Raw genomic sequence first — 18,223 nt, 5'->3', positions numbered from 1 at the left:
CCTGCATGCCCCCTACTGGGGTTCAAGCCTGCAACCCAGGCATGTGTCCTGACCAGGAATGGAACTGTGACCTCCTGGTCAGAAGTCAATGCTCAACCACTGAGCTACGCCAGCTGGGCCTTTCTGTGAGGCCCCGTGAGCATCTCCATAAGCGACGGAATGGACCGGACTCTCCTCTGCCTGCACAGTCTGTGTGAGCTAACCATCTGCTTGGCCCCAGCCACCAAGTACCTTCCTAAGAATCAAGGACTCACATCTTAATCTCTGTGACACTAGAGCAATGGGTAGGCCCAGTGAATTCAGGGTGGAAAAATGAGGAATCAGCCACCCCAGGCCAGCTAGTACCTGAACTTCCGGCAAACCCTCAGCCAGGCTGTGGTTCGTTTCCTCCTTTCATCAGCTGGGATGGAATAAAGAGGCTACTAAGCAGGAGTACATCACAAATGCTGTGCTGAAAGAGGGTCTCTGCCCCCAAAGTAGTCTGTCCACACTGACTCTGACAATCCCACATGGACCCTGACCAGTGTCCAAGGGGGGGCCCTCAGAGCAAGAAGGTGGCTCCACGGGGAGTGAGGAACAGCCCACCAGCGCTGTCCTCTGTCACATGGTCCTTGGGTCCACCCGGAAATGGAACACACACTCAGAAAATCCTCTGAGCTGTTAATTTTAACAGCACGTGGATTCTTGTAAGTATGGAGTCAATCCACTTCCAGCCCATGGCACCCTCTGAACTCCAGGGTCGCATCCTTGTCAGCAACAGGAGTTGAGTAAAATGATTGCCTGCCCTTAGAAACCAAGAGCCAATGACAGCACAGCCACAAGCAGGAAAATTCTTTGGCGAAGTGTTTTCAAAATGAATTACATTCAAACATGGCTTTTGACCTTGACTTTTTCTACATTCATATGAAGTCAGTGCTGCTAACATTCTAAACATGGCTCTAAAGACCAAATACAACCAACTCTTGTGTGGTTTCTGAGTATTTTCCACTGTTTCTCTGCAGCTTCCTTTGGTAAAGAGCTGCCCAGGGATGGATTGTTTGTCATTCTTAATTAGAGACCCAGGCTCTTAAAGCCGGTATTGATTCCTTCCTGTCTGACGCTCACACTTCCACATGAAGGAACTAGGAACTAGGTTTCCTTCAGTTGCCTCTGGTCCAACTCAAAAGCCTCCCAGCCACTGGAAGTTGTGGGTGGTTTGGGACAGAAGTTGGCAAACTATGACCCACGGGCCAAACGTGGCCCATTGCCTGTTTTTATAAATAACAGCTTATTGGCACTCAGCTCATCATTTATACATTGTCTACAGCTGCTTTCATGCTATGATGGCAGACTCGAGTAGCTGGGCAGAGACTGCACAGCCCATGGCCTTAAAATATTTCCCCTCTGTCCCTTTCTGGAAACAGTCTGCAGACCCCTAGTTCAGGCCATGAGCCGCAGTCCCAGCGTCCTGGTTTCTGAATCCCTGTCTAGTCACTCACCTGCTGCACTTGACTTCTTCAAGCCTCAGATTTCTAACCTGTAAAATGGGATAACACAGTTCCCACCTTATGGGGTGGTTGCAGGACTTTCCTGCCCCTCCCCGTTAGGCTTGAACAGAATCTGGTGTAGAATAAATTCTCGGTAAGGGTGGGCCATTATTCTCCACTCACTCAGGAACTGCCTGGGCCCACTTCCCTGGGACCCCTGGCTGCTCCATGGGGGAGATGGCACACAAGGAGGGTGGGAACCATGTCTGACTATCCTCCACCTGTCACAGAGCTGAACACAGACCACGTGCTTAACACATCATCGGTGACTGGATAATGGGTACTTTCCAGGTGGCATTTTGATTGTGGTTTACAAACGGGCCATCATTTCTGTGGGGCAGGGTGGACTGGTCAGAGGGAGGCTGGCAGCAGACAGGCCCTGGGCACCTGATGTTCCAGAAACAATGCAATCCCTGCCCAGCATTCCCTGTCTCCTGGCCCCACTGGTTTATTCCGTGTATAGCTGTTTGTTTGTTTTGTTTGTTTGCTTTTTTTTGGTTGTTGTTGCTCAGCATTTTATTATGAAAGTTTTCAATCACTCAATCAAGTTGAAAGATACCTTAACTGGTTTGGCTCAGTGGATAGAGCGTTGGCCTGCGGACTGAAGGGTCCCAGGTTCGATTCCGGTCAAGGGCATGTACCTTGATTGCGGGCACATCCCCAGTAGGAGGTGTGTAGGGGGCAGCTGATGGATGCTTCTAACTCTCTATCCCTCTCCCTTCCTCTCTGTTAAAAAAATAAAAAAAATAAAAAAATAAAAAAATAAATAAAATAAAAAATCAATTAAATATATTAAAAAAAAAAAGAAAAAAGCCGAACCGGTTTGGCTCAGTGGATAGAGTGTCGGCCTGCGGACTCAGGGGTCCCAGGTTCGATTCCGGTCAAGGGCATGTACCTTGGTTGTGGGCACATCCCCACTGGGGGGTGTGTAGGAGGCAGCTGATCGATCTCTCTCATTGATGTTTCTGGCTTTCTATCCCTCTCCCTTCTTCTTTGTAAAAAATCAATAATATATATATATATATATATATATATATATATATATATATATGATACTATCTTTTTTTTTTAATGAACTACAACGTAAGCTGCAGAAGCTAGTGCACTTCACTCCTAAACACTCCAACCGACATCTGGTACGTGTTAAATAGGGGTCAATTGTGGTTCATGGGTCTTTTACTTTCAGATGAAATTTCCATTTGGTGAAATTCACAAATCATAATTTCACCATTCAGTGTGTTATGAGAAATGCATGCAGCCATGATTTTCAGCACTTCCATCGCCCACAAAAGTTCTCATGTGCCCTCTGTCTGCCCCAGGGGCAGTCACTGCTCTAAGCGGCTCTCCCATAGGCTGGCTTAGCCAGCCCTAGAAACTTAAATGAATGGTGTGCACTTTTTTATGCAGGAATTCTCTTAAAGAGTCCCTCATGGCTTTCACTGCAGCAATAGCTCATTTCTTGTCATACAACATAACTATTCACAATGTGTCTAATTATTCTCTGGTTGATGGACATCTGGGAGGCTTCCAGCTTTGGGCTATCAGCATTGACTTGATAACACAAACAAAATGAAAAGAGACCTATAAAGGCTCCTTTTCACAGGTAGGAGAACTATTAATGAAGAGAATAAGGACAACCGGGGACTCTGCTGAGACCCCTGAGGCTGTCTCTCTCATCCTAGCATCCGGTCTGTGGGTGGGTACCCAGGGCCTCTCCAAACTGCAGTCCACCTTTCCCACCTCAGCGCACTCCCATCTCCCTTTTGGGATCTTCTGTCTAGTCAGATGGGACACACACCTCTTTCCCACCTCTACTCAGCCCATCTCTCCTGAAGTCCTTTCACCTTTTATATGTTTACTGGTCCCCTGCTGGTCCTATCCCCCATCTGAAGCTGATCTTGGTCACATTCTTTGCCTGAGTCACCTTTTAATCTTCCCAGCTAGCCCCAGTGCAGAGGGCAGATGCGTGCGTGGGCCCTAATTTTTTCCTCATGCCACACACCTTACTTCCTCCTGCCCCACACACTCATCTGCAGGTAATGCGGATCGTGCCTGTATGTGTGTGTGTGCACGCCCACCTTGGGGGCAGTGAGGCTGCTGGCCAGGGGCAAGAGTGGAAAATTGGATGGGGAGACTGACCATGGTGAGTAGTGGCTTTTAGCTGATCTTTTCAAGCAGCAAAGTGAGAGGGAGCCTCACATTTTTTAAAATTGAGGCATAATTTGCATACAGTCAAATGCACAGATTTTTATCCAGCAATTGTACTATTAGATAAGTTTTAATAAATGCATGTACCCATGTAATCCATATCTCAGTGAGAATATAAAATATTTCCATCACCCAATAACTTTCCTTGATGGCAGCAAATTGAACTCAGCCCCCTCAAAAACTGGTTTGTTGGGTGTGCTGAGTCAGATAACATCTCTGGACTCCCTTTGGAAAAGACTTTGAGCTCCAACCGTGTGCAGTGTTTATATAAACAATTGTTTCCCTGCTTCCTGCATCACAGATGCAAAGCCCCATCAAGCACAAAGGCAGAAAATCTCCATGGCGATGCCCACCCGAGAGCAGGCAAGGTGTAACTGGGTTATTCAACCACAACATTTAGCATTGTTTTCATGTCTCTTGCCTTCAAAACTATGCATTTTCATTCTCCAATTCCCTCTTGGCAGGCGTTGCTGAGGAACAGAAGGCTGGCTGGTTCCAAAGTCGACAGGAATTTAGCTCGTGATGTATGTATATTTTTCACAGGATACATACAGAGACCCATTCATATCTAGTTTCATGTGTGTATGTGGTTCATAAAACTGAATCTTACAGAGTTTGGGGACTCAAAACCCCCAGCCTCAAAGACTCTGACTTCCCCATAGTACAGTTTAAAATCTTTCTATGGTTTGAGGTCTGCTCTACCCAACAAGCGAATTATTTTAAGAAAAAGAAGAAGCCCCTGGACTTTTGCTAATTTATTTATAACTTGGAACACATGTTGTACGTCACTTTGCATTTTCAGATTTGGGTAATTTGAACATTTGTGTGGGCATAGGCTCCAAATGGGTGTGTCTAGCCTTGACTTTACATTATCAAATATCACTGGGTGGGAATCTCTTTCCTTGAACAATTAAATGAGGTAGAAAAATGAATAAACCTACAGAACAAAAGCACTTCAATGGCAGTGGGTGCCTATGTCCTTTCTTCCCAGCATGCTCCCACCCACACAGGTGGTGTGAATGGAAGGGCAACTTAGTAGACCCCACAAGCTCAGGGGAGACTCGTGGCAGGCCTGACAAGCTCAGAGACCGGAAGTAACCACAGAGGCTGATCATAAATTCCTAACTGGGCAGGCCATGGCGGATAGTCACGTCCCAGACCTATAATTTCCTTAGCGAAGGTCAGTCTTGACCTTCAGTGAGCCCTGTCCATTGTTCTGATGCATCTAGGATTACATACCTCTGAAATGTCAGAGAATTTTCTTTTCCAGACCCTCAAAGGCACAACTGAGGTACCAGAGCACAAGGCTACCAGCAGGAGACCACAGAGCCCCTCATTGTTATCTTGTCCCCTGCTTACCATCTCTATGTGCTGTAAATGTTAACTATCCTATACCCACCAATATAAAAGAAGCATGCATTTCTCCATGTTGCTTTTTATCCAATCCCAGAGATTTCCCTGGTTTGCAGTCTCCTGCCTCCTTGATCTACCACCAATTGATTTCATGTAACCCTCTCTAAGTCTCCTCCTTTGAGTCTGCTGCATGAAACAAGCTGCCAAGCTGCCATTCTCTGGAGCATTTTCTCAGTCTGCTGAGATCTTGCTTCTTGGCATGTCCTCGAAATATTGGCTCAAATAAATTCTTAACATTTTCTATAGGGTTGGACCTTTCATTGACAGGTGCACTGAACTGCAGTGGCAACTCTGTGAGGTAAGTGGGTTTTTTTTTCTTCTGTAAAGATGAGACAGACATCTGAGGCTCAAAGACGTTAACCATTTAGCCAAGGTAAGATTCTGGTCACCAATTCCTGTGTGTGTGTGTGTGTGTGTGTGTGTGTGTGTGTGTGTGTGTGTGTGTGTTTCACCTCATCTCCAAGCAATCCTTTGGCACCAGGTAGTGTCCTACAATTTAGCTCAATTCCAACACTATTTACCTGCAGATAGTGTTAGGTCCCACAGGTTAAGGGCTGAGTCCTGCAAGGCTGTCTCTGACGCCCACTCCCCACCCCCCACTTTGCATGCCAACTGTAAGTCCAGCTTGTCCCCTGTGCTTCCTTGGGTTGCGTTCATTTCCCAGAGTAGCTCACAGAACTCAGAGAAACACTTCACTCACTACAACTCCACTTCATTATGAAAGAATGGAACTCGGGAACAGCCAGATGGGAGACATGCCTAGGGCAGGTATGGGGAGAGTGAGGAGCTTCCATGCTCCCTGAGCAAGTCACTTCCTGAATCTCCACGTGTTCACCAACCTGAAAGCTCTCCAAGCCTTGTCCTATGAGTTTTTATGGAGGCTGCACACATAGGTGTGACTGATAAAATCACTGGCTATTGGCGATTGATTCAGCCTCTCTCGCTTGAGATCGGGGTGGGACTGAAAGTTGCAACCCTCTAATCACAGGGTCGGTTCTCCTGGCAGCCAGCCCTCTGCCATAGGTGAGGTCCAGAAGTAACCTCATTAACCTCTCAGCACTTAGGAAATTCCAAGGGTTTAGGAGCTCTGTGCTAGAAACTGGGATGAAGACCGAATATATATTTCTTATTATAAATCAAACTATCGCACCAAGTCAGGAAGCTGGTAAGGGTCAAGTCTGCACGTAGAGTTGGACTTTGGACTGCAAGTTCTAGACTCTTTCTTGCAACCTGCAGGGCCCAGGGAAAAGGCCGGAGTCCCCTTCACCCCTGAAGAACCCTCAGAAGTGGCATCTGGACCTTTCCAGCCTATCACTGCTGTAAGAGTCCTCAATTGTAAGAAACACAGATGCTAGTGTAGCAGATGCTGAAAGGACCCCATCTGCACCCCACCCCCTTACTATTTTGGTGGCCAGCTGCTTCCTAAAAGCCGGTACCAGCATCTGTGACTGAGGGCTTTTTCCTGAACCATGTAAGTGCCAAGCAGCCCTCCACCAATGACTCTCTGGGGCGGGTATATAAATACCCCAGCTCCCCTGCCCCTTGGATAGGGTTATTCTGGGAAGGGGGCTGCACCATTTCCAGAGCTCCTCCAGTACTCAGCTCCAGTCACCCATGGCAGTAAAGGGCTTGCTAACCTGCCTGTCCTTGGCTGCCTTCTCTTCTCCCCTCCCCTCCCCACTCTCCTCCAGGACTTTCCTGCCCCTCCCGAATGAACCCATCACTCTGAATCCTTGTCTCAGGATCAAATGATTTCTGGGGGAGCTAAACTTTGACAGTGAGATGACTCAACTTCAGGGGTCAGTGACTTAGGTAAGCCCTTCCACAGGGGACCCGTGAGGACCCTGCCTTCCCCCAAATCACCTAATTTTCCTGACACAGCACCCAAAATCCAACGGTCAAGGTTCACCTTAAGGGTAGGAGATGGTGTCGCTATCGCTCTCAGGAGCTCTGTCAGAACAACCTCAAGAAGAATCATTTATGAAAATGTCATCCAACTATCCCAAGTTACCTGTCCAAGTCCTGCGGGAGTAGTTTGTAGACTGGCCCTGGCAGTAGCTTTCTGGCATTCTGCTAATTTCTATGGTGTCAATACTCCCCCCACGGTCAACTACAAGCTACCGATGTGGCCTCTCTGAAGGTGGGGCCAGGAAGAGCTGCAAAATCACTTCTCATGAGCCTGTTCAAACGGGCTCCAGTGCCCCATCTCTGGGGGTCGGGGCGGGTGTCTACAGAAGAAAGAAAACCATTGGTCCTGGCAGTCGGGGCAGTGTGCAGGCTTTGAGAACCTGATTTGGGAATACTTGCTAAAAAAGTGAGAAGGCAAGACCTGGAAGGCATCAAGAATGATTGGTTCGTTGATTCATCCCACAGAGGTCCTCTCCTGGGTGCTGAGGAGGATCCAGTTCACGCCCTCAGAGAGTCTGGACAGACGTGCACATCAGAGATGGCAGCCCTACGTGATTCTAGAAGTAGGACATTTGGCTGGGGGTAGGCTTCTTGGAGGAGGTGGGTGTAGGGCTGACAGAGCTGGCCTTGGAAGAAGTACCTTGGGAAAAGCCCTGAAAAATGTGGCTTCACCATCCTTCTTTTTTTTTTTTTTTTTAAAAATAGATTTTTATTGATTTCATAGAGGGAGAGAGAGATAGAAACATCAACGATGAGAATCATTGATCGGCTACCTCCCGCACTGGGGATCGAGCCTGCAACCCGGGCACATGCCTTTGACTGGAACCAAACCTGGGATCCTTCAGTCTGCAGGCCAATGCTCTATCCACTGAGCCAAACCAGCTAGGGCTTCACCATCCTTCTTGAAACATTGTCCTGGACTGTTTCGTCAGATTCTCCCTCTTTCTGGCTGACCCCTCCTCCGTCTCCTTCACACGGTGGTTTTTCCTACCTAACATCAGGATATGGTTCTGGGCTCTCTTCTCTATCTACATTTACCTCCTTAATGAGCTTTATGCATTAAAAAGCATATAATGCTATTACTCTCAAGTTCATAGCTGCAGCCCAGACCTCACCTTTAATCTTCAGACACATTTATTCCACTGCCTACTTGCTCTCTCCATCTGGATTGCCCTCAGACACGTCAAATTTAATCTGTTCTAAATGGAACCCTTGACATTTCCTCTTAAATATGTTCCCTAGCCCTTGTGATGTCTTCCTCGTCTTCATGAATAACACCCAAGCAAAGAACTAGAAGTTACCTTTGATTTTTCTCTTTATCTTTTCCCCTCCATGCATCCATCAGAAAATCTCGTCAATTTTTCCTTAAAAGCCTTTTTTCTCCTGGGCTATTCTCCCACCAGTTTAGCCCATTTCACCATGTCTCTTGCCACCAGCTCCCAACTTGTCTCCTCTCTTCCTTGCCTTCTCCTAATGCATTTATAAATCTGATCATCAGATGTAAAGTGAATCATGCCATTACTTTACTAAAATCCTCAATGGAAGTTAGAATACTATCCAAACTTTTCACAATGGCCAAGAAAATCTTAGATGACCAGGTCTTTGCCTTTCCCCAACTCACCTCCCCATTAGCAGATGTTTAGGGGGTGATGTGAAATTCATCATCAGGTCCTGCTGCTTCTTTTTCTGCAGTCTCTTGCTTCACCTTCCACTGTTCTCCAGCTTTACTGCTACTACTGAGACAGAGTGAGCTGTTGGTCTCAATTCCCCTCCCCTGTGTTAGTTATATGTCCACCTCCTGGTGGGCAGCCCTATTTCCCTGCCTCTGGAATTTGGGTTTGGCCACGTAATATGCTTTAGCCAATGGATATTGGTGGACTTAACACAAACACAGGTTTGAAATGCATTTCCATGATTGAGGTGGCCTCTTATGCTCCCACCTTTCATCATGAGAAGGATGTGTCTCAGGAAGTCACTGGTTCAAAGAGGTTAAGAGACACGTGGAACAGACCCACCTGAAGCTTGGAGCCAAGTCTGGATCAGCCAGTGAACTCACAAATGTATGAAAAAGAAATATATACTAATGAAACTAGGCTACTGAATTTTGGGACGGTTTGTTACCCAGCATTATGGTAGCAATAGCTAACTGATACAACTACCCAAGTCCTGGTCACTATATTTTCTCTCTCCTGCCAATGCCTCATAACTGGTCCGCAGCTGTCAGTCTTGTCTGGCTCCAACCCATTCTCCATATAGTAGTCAGAATCTTCTTTCTTAAAGGCGCATACAGTGAAAGGCACCATTCCCTCTCTAATACCCTTCATTCTTTCCATTATCATGGCTCACAGTGTCCTTTACCAAATGATTTCTCTCTCTTGTTTTGTTCCTATCACTTCCCACTGCCCACACCTTACCCCCAGCCACAGGAGATGCCCTTGTGTATGAAACTTTCTCACATTTCCTTCTTCTACAGGCTGTTCTTTCTGCTTGGAAAAAATCCTCTCACTCTCTACCACCTGCTTGGCTCTGAAAATCTTAGATGCTCAGAAGAAGCATCATTTTCTCACAAGCATCCAAGGACCACTAAACCCTGCCACAGAATACCACACTCTGCCACAGAATGCCACACTCTGCCACAAAATGCCACACTCTGCCACAGAATGCCACACTCTGCCACAAAATGCCACAGAATGCCACACTCTGCCGCAAAATGCCACACTCTGCCACAAAATGCCATGCCTGCCACAATTCCTGCACCAGCCCTTGGGAGGACACACATCACACTTTGGTCTGGATTGTCTGGATTGTCTCCTTCCAGGGGCTGTAGTTCCATGAGCACAGAAAAGAGTCTGTCCTGCTCACAGCAGCATCCTCAACATCTGTTACCAGCTAAGCACACAGTAAGCATTCAATTCATGTTTAACCAGAGAGAGAAGGAACTGGGCAGAAAGCATGGGGTGGGGATGTTTCTGGTCACCTTTTCTTCTTCACTTCTGTGGATTCTTGAGTCAGGTGGGCTCTCACTTAGAAAAAGAAAAAGACAGACTCTCTTTTTCTCTCTGTTATTTCTAGGATTTCTTTTGCATTTCTAAGCTGGAGCTCAGAAATCTGAGTTTTGCTCTGGCTTCCCAGAGCCTGCCTGGTGGCTTTCTTAGTTCTGTTGAGCAAGTGGAACAGAAGCTCTTTGCCAAAATGGGGCAAAAGTGCTCATTTTCCAAACTCTGACTTTTAGAAAAAATGTTTTTTTTTTTTTTTATTTCATGCACTTAAATAGCTTGCTGTCTTCTGAGAAAGCCACAAGTGCTAAGAAATGTCAAAATCTGTAAAACTGCCTTCATTCCCCGCTTTCAAATGCAGAAAACAGCTGTCTTGATGGTAATTATCCAATAATTATGACTTGGAAATCCCATCTGGTCAGGATGGAAAAATGGTTTCAGAATTGTCAGCAGGTCCCTTTCGAGGGCAAGGGAGGCCATTAAACCCACAAAAAGGCCTGCTCAGTTCTGATGTCAGAGACGCAGACAGATGTCAGGGTTGCAGCCATGCTAAATGGAAGGCGCCACTTGTGTCCTGGGAATGAAGCCTCTCTCCAGGGAAAAGCTGGAGGCAGACAAGAGGGAAGACAAAAATGCTTGTGGAAAATAAGCCCCTAAATCTGCTTTTCCATGAACCTGCCACTAATTTTCTAAGCAATGCATCTTGGCACAAGGTGACACAGTGATGCTCTCAAATGTGGCTGGGCACTGGGGGCTCGCACTGGAGGGCCTGGTGAGAGCCAGGGAGGGACCCAGGGACTGTATAAACAGGTAGTCCTCATGGAAGAATCCAGAATGTTCCTCCAACCTTCAGGCAGAACCCACTGTAGCCATGTCACATACCACAGCCTAGAGTAAGGACTTCAGCGGGCGGGCTTTTTAGAACAGGACTCAGGGCCCAGGAGGTCTCTTCCCTTCCAGGTTCTTCTTTCCTTACCTGAAATTGAAGAGCTCATTTGAGCCTGTCCTCTCTTTTGGCAAAGATTCAAACTCAGGGATGGCTCTGCCTCAGTGTGACCCTTGTGTGTCGGTGCCCCCAGCCCTGCCTGGTGGCCGCTGGGGCACAATTTCCTTGCGGTAATAGTACCCTCCCTTCCCCTTTGGTCTCTGGGGCTTGGGGAGAGAAGCAAATCTCACTGTCTACTCTCTGCCTCTTTCTGGCTGTGATTCAACTTTTCTGGGCCCTGGTTTCCTGACCTACACAAGGGGAGTTGGAACAGCATTGCGGTAGAGTGCAACCTGTGACGCCTGCCCACCTCACCCAGCCCACCTCATCCCTGCCAACCTCACTCAGCCCACCTCACCCAGCCCACCTCACCCCTGCCCACCTTACTCATCCCACCTCACCTCTGCCCACCTCACCCAGCCCACCTCACCCTGCCCACCTAAACCAGACCACCTCACCCCTGCCCACCTCACTCAGCCTGCCTCATCCCTGCAATTCTGCTGCTCTGGCTGCCCTTTTGTTCTCAGACACAGTCCGCCTCAGTGTTTTTGCACTTGCGGTCCCCTCCACACACCCAATTCTTTTTTGTCATTTGCCACTCAGCACAGAACCCACCTCTTTTTCCAACAAATCCAGAGTGATATGTGCCCCCCACTCTTTATCACATCACCTGCCCCATAGGTTTCAATAGGCTTTTGTTCTCCAAATTTAGTGCACTTATGTATTTGTCACTCATGCATCGTCTGTTTTCCCCAACCTGATGCACCCTCTAAGAGGGAGGGTCTAGTCCATCTCATTTGTACTGTGTTTCCAGTGCCTCACCAAGTTTTTGGCACACAGTAGGCATGATAACCACTGGTTGAAGAAATAATCCTTGCCTAATTTTGCTGTTCTCAGGATTAGATGAGATCACGTGTCCCTAGAGTGCCTGGCACATAGTAGGTACTTAGTGAATGTTCAGCTCTTCTTATTGCTGTTTTGTCCTCTGCTCTTTTCTCAGGTCAACTTATTCCTACATTTTTCTCTGTTCACATGTTTTGCCCCCTCTCCCCCCCGGCTGAGGTAATGCTGATGGGAAACTTAGGATCCATCCAGCCAACCAGCAAGTATTTGTTGAGCGCATTCTAAGTACCAGGCCCTGTGCTGGGCACAGAGCAAACAATGTATAAAACAGATAGAGTTCCTACTCTCAGGGAGATCGCCTCTGGGGGAGGCTCAGACAAAGAGGCAAAGGAAAGCTTTTATGGGAGCTGCGGAAAAATACAGGAGTGACACTTGACCCAAGCCTGGGAGAATACAGTTGACATCTAAGCTGACACCTGAAGAATGAGCTGGAGAGACAATGGAGCCCCTTCACCCCCTCTGTGAAGTGGTCTGGTTCTACAGGGCCACTTTCTGGGACACCTGACTTCTAAGAAAACCAAAAGATAAAGCTTGGTTGGGCCAAATACTGGGGACCTTGTTTGGTCTACCATTACTAGACAAAGAGGAATTCTGTACAAGTAAACTTGTCCAGAAAATTAAAGTCCACCTTTCTCCCTACCAGCACCTTAATTGTTTTTAATGAAAATATTTCATTCTTAACTTTTTCTTGCTGACTCAGAATCACTGCCATGATTATATTTCAACTACAGTTGGGTATTCTAGACTCCTGCATTCCCAAGTAGTGATTATCCTTATTGTCAGGGGAAGTTTTCATTCTAACTGAATCAGAACTAAAATGCAAATGGGCAAGACGCAAGTTGTGAATATTACTGGAAAAGAAGTTAACTAGAATTTTTTCCTTAGAATTTTTAAAATTCAAAATGAAATCTTTACAACAAATGGTACTGAAACAATGATGTCAACATGCACAAGAATGAAGATGAACCCTTACCTCACACTATATACAAAATGAAATGGCCTTGATTTCCCTGGGGTTCATGGGCTGTTTGATTATATTGATGAATTTCTGCTTTCAAAAGAGAGGGCTATACGGGATGTCTATCCCCTGGAATAAAATTACCATCTCTCTGGCCCTGGTTACAGATACAGCAGCATTTGGATGATAACGCAATGTGACACATTTTTTCCAGTCTTCCCAACCCAAACTCTTTCCTAAGAGCACTCTCCCATGTGGCTTTGCCTTGGTCATAGACAAGATGTGGCCACCTTTCCTTCTGCATTTCCTCCTTCATTTCAAGGATAAGGACGACCTTCAACCACAGGATCAGATGTACCCCTTGTACAATTCCAGCAAAATGACCAGAGTGACCCAATTACGTCATCTCAGATGAAAAACAGGAATTTGGGCCAAAGCTCTAACAGGGCCTGAATGATGTCACCCTGCCACTAGAGTTTGGGACCTGAAATGGTATGTCTTCATGACTGCGGAAGTTACGGATATGAGAATTTTGTTTAATTTTCTGTTCCCTGAAGAGTGTTGGGAGCATGTCGGAGAGGAGAAGAGGAAGGCAGAACATTTAGGGGGTTATTTGTGGCAGACAACGTGCCTAGTTGAGTTGGAATTTCAGGCCTGATATCCACATTCTGTCAGGAAGTTTTCAAAGCTGGTTAGAGAAACTAGTTTACTTCCAGGATGAGTTTTGAGTTTTGTTTTTGAGTTTTTGATTTCACCTTCCATGGCTGTACCCTGTAATCCCAGTAAAGAAAAAGAAACATAATGGATTTTAGGGACATTGCAAGGATTTGCATTCCCTGCTCCTGCCTGTCCATCCTTCCCTGGAGAGAGTCATGTGGTAAAAATCTATTATTCATGGATTGATTTTCCAGGCTATTCAGAGTGTAATTTCTTCTTATCTTTTTGCTGCATGTTCTTCGTTCTTCGGTTACAGAGAAGAAAAACAGTAGTTGAAATTCACACAGGTCTGCATTTTACTTCTTAACTTTGGTAAGAGGTAAGTGGGAAGGTGAAAGAGACAGAGCAATAAACCAGGTGGGTTGCTGATGAACTCAACAGATTGGTGCCCTGAGCTATTCTGGGGTCCCAATGAAAACAGGCTATAAAGATGAATCAAGAAATGAAATGAGAGACAGAACATTGCATTTAGAGGAGATAGAGCACTAGGAGGGAGGGATGAGGCAATGAAGATCAAGGATGACCTATGGTGAAACCTCTCAGCCAGTAGGTAACTTCACATGAACCAGAAGCATATGGCCTTTCTGTATGGATTCCAATTCCATTGTGTCCAGACCCAGGGTAGGCTGCATCAAGATACCCTACACTAATCTGTATTGATATTTTAAACTAAAGCTACTTAAGAATCTGCCTGTACAAGAAGAAACCCTGACCCCTCTGTCCCCCTCAAAGCAGCGATAAATCTCCCATGTGATAGATGCCCTCAATGCTCCTGAGGGCCGAGAGAGAATCTAATCACAGAGTGAAAAGAATCCAGAGTCCAAAGCTTATATAAACAAACGTTGAACTGCCTTTACTAATTTACTACCCAAGCCCAATCCTTGCTTATATTCCTTTCTAATAAGCACCAGCTTTCTTTGTCCTGTCCCCTTCTCACAAATTCATCGTTTCTTTGTCTAAAAAGTATAAAAAGGTGACTGAGTCATTCTTTTCTTTGAGCCTCATTTTATGATCTGAGCAGCATCATATGATTCTCCCATGCACACATATTAAACTGATTTTTCTCCTGTGAATGCAGTCTTGTGTCAATTTTATTGTTTCTTCCTAGTCCAACCACAAGAACTATAGCAGGGTACCCTCCTCCCAACAATTGCAACTGGTTGGATACACCTTTCCTAGTTGAAACAGCCATTAGTCAAGCAACTTCGAATATAACTACCATTTGATAAAGAACACTACAGTGTTTTCTGCAGAATAAACAATTCCTTAGAACATATAGTACAGACAGACTAAGTTATGCTCAGCAGCCCATTTAGAGAAGCACTGAGCACTGGCCAGGTGTATTAACTTCAGAGGCACAATCCTTCTTCCAGGTACAGGAAGAAATCTCGAATCACGGTTTCTTCCTCAGTCTTTGGACAGTGTCTAGGGCAGAAGCTCTGTATCAGAGGGGGGACATTCTGGCAAGTTGGGAAAGAGCATTGAGGTCCACCTGGACTACCTGTGTCACCCACCCGCAAATCCACCTGAAGCCATAATCCGCTTAACCTTGAGGGAGAGCATGGAGGTCGTCACAGGAGGGTCTGACAGTCACCAGATCCCTGGCAGAGAGGGACTCTTGTATTTTGTGCCCCTTCCTTCACATACAAAGATATTTTGCATGCAAAATAAATACACTTGAGAAGGGGTTGGCAAATTATGGAACCTGGGCCAAATCAAGCTCACCACCAGGACTTGCATTGCCTATGAGTTAAGAATGGTGTTTACATTTTCAAAGGGTTGAAAAGAAATGAGAGAATCATAATATGTGAAAATTATACAAAATTCAAATTTCAGTTTCTATTAATAAAGTTGTACTTAAACAGCCACACTCATTCACTTCCATATCATCTGTGGCTGATCAGGCTATCACAGCAGCGCTAAGTAGATGAGATAGAGACTGTCTGGCCCACAGAGCCTAACGCATTTACCTTCTGTTTCTCTTTTTTAAAAAAAATATGTTTTTATTGATCTTTAGAGAGAGGAGGTGAGAGAGATAGAGAGATAAAAACATCAATGAGAGAGAAACATCATTGACCAGCTGCCTCCTGCACACCCTCTACTGGGGATCAAGCTCACAATCTGGGCAGGAATCAAACCAGTGACTTCTTGATGTATGGGTTGATGCTCAACCAACTGAGCCAAACCAGCCAGCTACCCTCTGTTTCTTTACAGAAAAAGTTTCCAACCCTGCTCTTGAGTCCTGAATGATCCCACTAGCCTCACTTTAGAATGACTTTGATGGGGAGAATTTGTTTCCTGCTCAACATTAGTATTTCCACACTTTCTAGCCTTGAGACAAAGTCCCAGTGGCCAAGGCCACTAAAAACAGAGTCCTTGTCACCCTGGATTTAAAGAGAAGCCATGGAGAAAAGCCACTTACGTAGGATCCATAATCCACAGCCAGAGTCTGCAGGGCCCAGGGGAGACCGAGGCCGATGAGGATGTCAAACACGTTGCTCCCGATGGAGTTGGACACGGCCATGTCTCCCATGCCTGCAGGGACAAGAGGTCACTGCAGTGAGGGAAGTGATCTCAGGGGAGTGTCCACAAGGGACTCCCCCAAACCTTCGGTCTGACAGCCAGAGACCTAGCTGGCAGGTCTGCAAGCTCACATATTTGGTTCTCTCCCAGGCCGTCACTATGGAACAGTGATTTTAAACCTTTTCATCTCATGGCACACACAAACTAATTACTACAATTCTGCAGCACACATAAAAAATGTGTTTTTTATAGATCTGACAAAAAAAATAAGTATAATTTTGATTCATTCACACTGGATGTCTATTGTTGAGTTGTCATGTTTTTTATTTGACAATCTAAGGGAAAAGAGGTCAGTACCCTTGACAAAATAGTCAGGTACTGCATGTTTTAAAAGTTCTTGTGGCATCCAGGTTGAAAATCACTGCTATAGAATGATGCTGACTGTAAAATACATAGTCATTGGAATAGAATACGTATTTTCAAGAGAATAGAATAAAATACACATTCTTCAAACTGTTGACCCTTACTTCCAACATGATCACTGGTCAGATGTGCTTCAAAAATCCAAATATGATTTAATAAATTAGAATACATCCTTATAAAAAGGAATAAGCATAACAGTTGTATAAATGGGCTCATGATCTCACCAACCCATACATTTCAGTAAAACCCACCTGTTTTACACTGTATTCAATTCTTCTAAACCACTGAGCAATATTAAGAAAAATAATGTAACCAGTAGACTTTTGTGAGGACTTGTAGAGGGCACTGTGTTCAGTGTCATAGCTACACATTTTGTTGAAAACAAAGGTCCTCTAGCACAAATCAGGCGTATAAGTTAGAGGGGTGCTGGGGAGGGGCATGGCCATCTGGGGCAACCATCTGGGAAGGTTAACTGTGACCTTGGTTTTGAAGGAGGGGAGGGTCTGTCACACACTGAAGAGTGACCTATGGCAACTGCTACCTTGAGGGTTACTGCAGCTGAGTAAACCTTAGGCTACGGAGTCTGTCCTCTCTAAGCCTCAGTTTCCTTATCCATAAAATGGGTGTATGATTGTCCCTAACTCATAGAATTCTTTAAGTTATATAAGATAATGTGCCTAAATTGCTTTACTCAGTGTGAGGCACTTAGCAAAGGTTAGCTATCAATATATTTATTACTATTTTTAATAATTAAAAATGGTAATATGACCTCCAGAAAGGGGGACTGGTGTTACCTAGAAAACTTCTCTGCCCTTCTCAAGGGTGGACCTTCTGGCTTGTTTCTCTGTTCTGATGCCAAGAAACCTTTTGACCAACATGGCACTGAAGTCCCCCATCACCCCTTCCAAGCTGGGCTTTGAAGCCCTGGTAATTGCCATGTGGACACCCCCCCCACACACACACACACCCTTGTTGAGAGGTCTTCCTTCCTCCTCTACCCCAGCCCACTGGTGGCCCCACCTTGTCTGGCCACGATGAGGCTGGCCATGCAGTCAGGCACACTGGTCCCGGCTGCCAGGAAGGTGATCCCCATGATGACGTCAGGAATCCCCAGTGTGTAACCGATGATTGTGACCTGGAAGAAGCAGGAAGAGGTGGTGAGCTGAAGGCTGCCTCCAGCCCTCCCTGCCCGTGAATCCTTTGACCGAGAAACAGAAAAGGCGGTCTCTTCAGGGGGCAGCTTAGTATGAAGACAGAGGGGAAGAAGGTCTCGGGGAGCAGGCTGGGGCTGCAGGTCAGGGGACCAGGGTGCAGTTATGGAGCTCATGTTTTCCAGTCAGAGATTGGCCTTTTTCACGTGTTCCTTTCAGCTGAGACAGATGGCCTGAGAGAGGAAAAATAGTGTCTGGGAGGAAAAGGCAATATTGGGATAGAATATTTACACTCAGGGTGGTCCTGGGAAACTCAGAATTCATGGCTGCCAAGTTGGGCTGGGAATTCGAGCTGCATGATGGGAATCCACACCTCCCATCTTGTAGGAAAAGCCATAGCTGCTGATTCCTTTCCTTTTTCCCTGGAAGTTTGCTTAGCATCACCTTTGCCAACACTGCCCTTCGCACCATATCATTATGTTTACTGAGTACTCAGGCACTGTGCTAAGTGA

General features: G+C 46.0%; 1 protein-coding gene across 5 annotated transcripts in view; it reads right to left on the bottom strand.

Moving 5' to 3' along the window:
- The window catches only part of SLC24A3 (solute carrier family 24 member 3), a 490,708-nt gene that overhangs the window by 7,136 nt on the left and 465,349 nt on the right, over window positions 1-18,223 (bottom strand). For all 5 annotated transcript variants that reach the window (XM_036323250.1, XM_036323251.1, XM_036323252.1 and 2 more), the window contains 2 exons: window positions 17,581-17,695; window positions 16,037-16,149 (listed from right to left, as the gene is read on the bottom strand). In XM_036323250.1, coding sequence (XP_036179143.1) covers window positions 16,037-16,149; window positions 17,581-17,695 — 228 coding nt within the window. The remainder of the gene's footprint in view (window positions 1-16,036; window positions 16,150-17,580; window positions 17,696-18,223) is intronic.

Source organism: Myotis myotis, unplaced genomic scaffold, assembly GCF_014108235.1.
Source record: "Myotis myotis isolate mMyoMyo1 unplaced genomic scaffold, mMyoMyo1.p scaffold_m19_p_9, whole genome shotgun sequence".
Classification (NCBI taxonomy): domain Eukaryota; kingdom Metazoa; phylum Chordata; class Mammalia; order Chiroptera; family Vespertilionidae; genus Myotis; species Myotis myotis.
Note: the sequence above shows the minus strand (reverse complement) of the source record. Positions and strands in the feature narration are given on the sequence as shown.